Here is a 3,630-nt window from a genome sequence, read left to right on the forward strand (position 1 = left end):
ATATTTGCAACTTTCCGAATCAAAGGTTTGAGAGCAGTTTGTTCGAACTGTAAGGGTGAGTTAGAGGAAGAACTTCTTATGTCTATATCTGCAACTTTCTGAATCGAAGTATTAAGAGCAATGTGTTCGTAATCCAAAGGTTGGTAATTTGCAAAGGCATCCATGACCTGAATATAGAAAGGTGGGTAAAGGTGGCTAATAAATGCATGGACGTTCTTTTGAGGAGGAACAGCATCGACATATGACTCTTCGTGTGCTCGATCGCTGGAGGAAAAAATTAATTCGGCCATGAAATGTATCAGTCTGTTCGAATGCTAAGACGGTGGAAGTGCTCAAAGGATTAAACAAGAGTTTAATACAGATGGTGAGTGACAGTTGCATTTCTGGGAAGATGCAAAACCCATGCACGTTCTAAGACGAGGGAAAAAGACCCTGATCCACTAATATCACCAAGTCTTGGGTATATTAGTGCGGGGGGTAATGTTGGCTACATATTTTGTGCAAGCCAGTGACAATTCGACGCGTGGCAAAGTAAGGGTAATATGGGAAGACCAGTCAAGTCTTCGATCCTGATCATACACGTGGCAGTTAATATTGGTTGTTATGAGATCTGAGTAGCAGTGGATCAACAAAGAGATGCAAGGTGACGTGGCTTCAACGGTTACTCACATTCAAATTCAAATATAGGAGGGAAGCCTAACTGTAAGTGATGGCGTAGTGGAACTACTTATAAGGCAGCATGATCAGCGATCACGGAGGAGCAGTTTGACGATTTGAAGTGCAGTTCGATGGTCATCTTTGAGGAGTATAAATAGCAGGGAAGACCCCAGGAAAGAGAGGAGGCTCAGATCCAAAAAACCAGTCTTACTTTACATATTTCGTTCCAGTTTTTATATTTCCTGTTCTTTACATTCCTATACGTTAAATTCCTGCACTGCACTTTATTCATAGGAGTAGTTTCAAGTAGATTATCACTGTAAACCTCTACGAGGCTGAGTTTGGATCATTGTAAGTTTTTTATACTAATGAAATGCTTCAATTGTTCTTTATTTAACTGTTCTTGTGCTTAAATTCTCCTAAATCAAGCCACCAGTAAAAGTCCTCTTCATTAAGGCTGAAAGAACTACAACACAATCGTCTGATAAGTGGTTGGCAATCAAAATTCTGTAAGGGCTGATTGATCCTTGTTGGCACGCTCATAATTACAAAAATAACCTTCGAAAGCCAAAAAGCCAACAGTTGTTGAATTTAATTTATATTGGTTGTGTTTAAACTTGAGTTGGACTTCACTATAAGACTCACAATTGTTGGTTTATATTAATAATATTTAATTGTTTATTTGTGTTATGTTTAAATGTTAAAAACGTATTTATTTTAATTATTTATTGTTGATTGTTTTTTTAACTGAATTATTTATTATTGATTGATTCACTTATTTTTAGTATAATAGAACCAACCCAAATTACATTAAATTGGGTTGATTCGATTTGATCCTTAATCTAAAAATTTAAAACTGATCATAATTAAACTTATTTAATGATACGGGATTAAACCAATGTATTTGGTTTTACTTATTTACCAAGTATTGATACTAAATTTTGGTGGTGCTTAATTTGAAGCAAAGATGACTAGTCAGAGTATATACACCACATTTAATGTTGTTTTTTTTCTTCTTCTTTCATTGCCTTCTGGTTGGCTTCCTTCTTGGGTTGGCAAAGATTGCTATCAATGGAAGGGTGTGAGATGCAAAAAAACACTGGCAACGTTTTCAAGATTGACCTGAGAAACCAAGGAGGAGATTATTGCAGTTTGTTTGAACAACTTGTAGACAATTATAACTCCTCATCGTGTTTGGGAGGTGAGATAAGTCCTTCTTTACTCGACTTAAAATATTTAAGTTACTTAGATCTAAGCATGAATGATTTCCATGGAATCACAATCCCAAATTTCATCGGTTCACTTGAGAAATTGAGTTATTTTAGACTTTCTCAATCAAAAATCGGTGGAATGGTTCCACCTCAATTCGGAAATGTGTCAAACTTGTGGACCATCGTGTTTGTTTCGCGGTGTTGCGGATGATTATTGGTGGGCTTTCACCAAGGTTTATGGCCCTGTTAGACGGTCAGAACCGGCTACGTTTTTGGGAAGAGCTACAGTCTATTGCTTTTCGGTGGGTGGGGACTTTAATGTGGTGCAGTGTATGGTGGAGAAGCATGGGGCAAGCTCAGTGTTTGCATCTATGCGAGCTTTTTCGTCATTTATTGATGCGATGGATTTGTTGGACTTGTCGCTTCAGGGGGGTGGTTATATTTGGTTGGGGGGCAGGGCGATGTCCCATATTGATAGGTTTCTGGTGACTGGAGATTAGGAGGGGCATTTTTCCAGCGTGACTCAACTCAAGTTGCATCGTCCTGTTTCGGATCATTGGCCAATTTTACTGGACAATGGGGGGATCAGTAGGGGACCGTCGCCATTTAGATTTGAGAATATGTGGCTTTTGTTTGAAGGCTTTGGGGAGAACGTGAGGGGGTGGGGGGGCAGTTATGTAGTGCTTGGAATTCTAGTTGTCATTTAGCCTAGAAATTGAAGTTTCTCAAGTTGGATCTGAGACAGTGGAACAGGGAGGTGTTTGGGAGGCTGCAGACTCAGAAGGTGAATATTTTAACAATATTGCAGGGGCTGGATGAGAAAGAGGGCACGGGTACCTTGTCTGAGGAGGATCTGGCTCAACGGGATGTGGTTCGCAAAGAATTTGGCCATATGGCTTGTATGGAGGAGATTAGTTATCGTCAAAAATCTAGATGTTTATGGTTAAAGGATGGGGATCAAAACACGAGCTTCTTTCGCCGTATGGCAAATGTGCATCGGTGAGTGAATCAGATAGGGAAATTGCAGGTGAATGGGGTGGTGTTATCATCCACGGAGGAGATCAAGGGGGCCATAGTGGGTTTTTATGAGTTCTTATTCGGCCTAATGAGGGAGTTTGGAGACCGACTTTGGATGGGGTTCCATTTGATGTTATTTCAGAGGCGGATTGTCCTTTGTTGGAGAGGGCATTTACAGATGTAGTGGTGTTTGAGGCAATTTGGAGTATGCTTGGGGATAAGGCGCCTGGGCATGACGTTTCTATAGCTTTTCTCCAACACTGTTGGGGAGTGGTGAAGGAGGATGTAATGGCTATGTTTGAGCAGTTTCACTGGACGGGCCAGTTTGAGAAGAGTTTGAATGCCACTTTTATTGTGTTGATTCCCAAGAAAGGTGGGGCAAAGGATATTCAGGACTTTCGCCCTATCAGTCTTTTGGGTAGTGTGTATAAGTTGTTGGTCAACGTTTTGGCAAATTGGCTGCGAGGGGTGTTGGAGGGAGGGGGTGGTGTCTGAGTCTCAGAATGCATTTGTGGATGGTAGGCAAATACTGGATGCAGTTTTGGTGGCCAATGAATGTGTGGATTCGAGGTTGAGGCAAAGAAAGACGGCGATTTTGGGGTGCAAAATGGCTTCTTTGCCAGTGTCGTATCTTGGTCTTCCTTTGGGAGCTTCTTTCAAGGCACTCAGGGTGTGGGACAAGGTAGGGGAGCATGTGCAGCAGTGGTTGGCCGGGTGGAAGTGACAACATTTATCTAAAGGCAGG

General features: G+C 41.2%; 1 protein-coding gene across 1 annotated transcript; it reads left to right on the forward strand.

Annotated features, from left to right (window-relative positions):
• The first annotated feature begins 2,029 nt into the window (after positions 1-2,029).
• Positions 2,030-3,380, forward strand: LOC145799423 (uncharacterized). Its single transcript, XM_082889005.1, has 3 exons — positions 2,030-2,353; positions 2,614-2,859; positions 2,979-3,380. Exons 1-3 carry the CDS (start codon positions 2,030-2,032, stop codon positions 3,378-3,380), a joined length of 972 nt encoding a protein of 323 aa, XP_082745131.1.
• The last annotated feature ends 250 nt before the right edge of the window (positions 3,381-3,630 follow it).

Source organism: Camellia sinensis, chromosome 9, assembly GCF_055761805.1.
Source record: "Camellia sinensis isolate YWXY chromosome 9, ASM5576180v1, whole genome shotgun sequence".
NCBI classification, from domain to species: domain Eukaryota; kingdom Viridiplantae; phylum Streptophyta; class Magnoliopsida; order Ericales; family Theaceae; genus Camellia; species Camellia sinensis.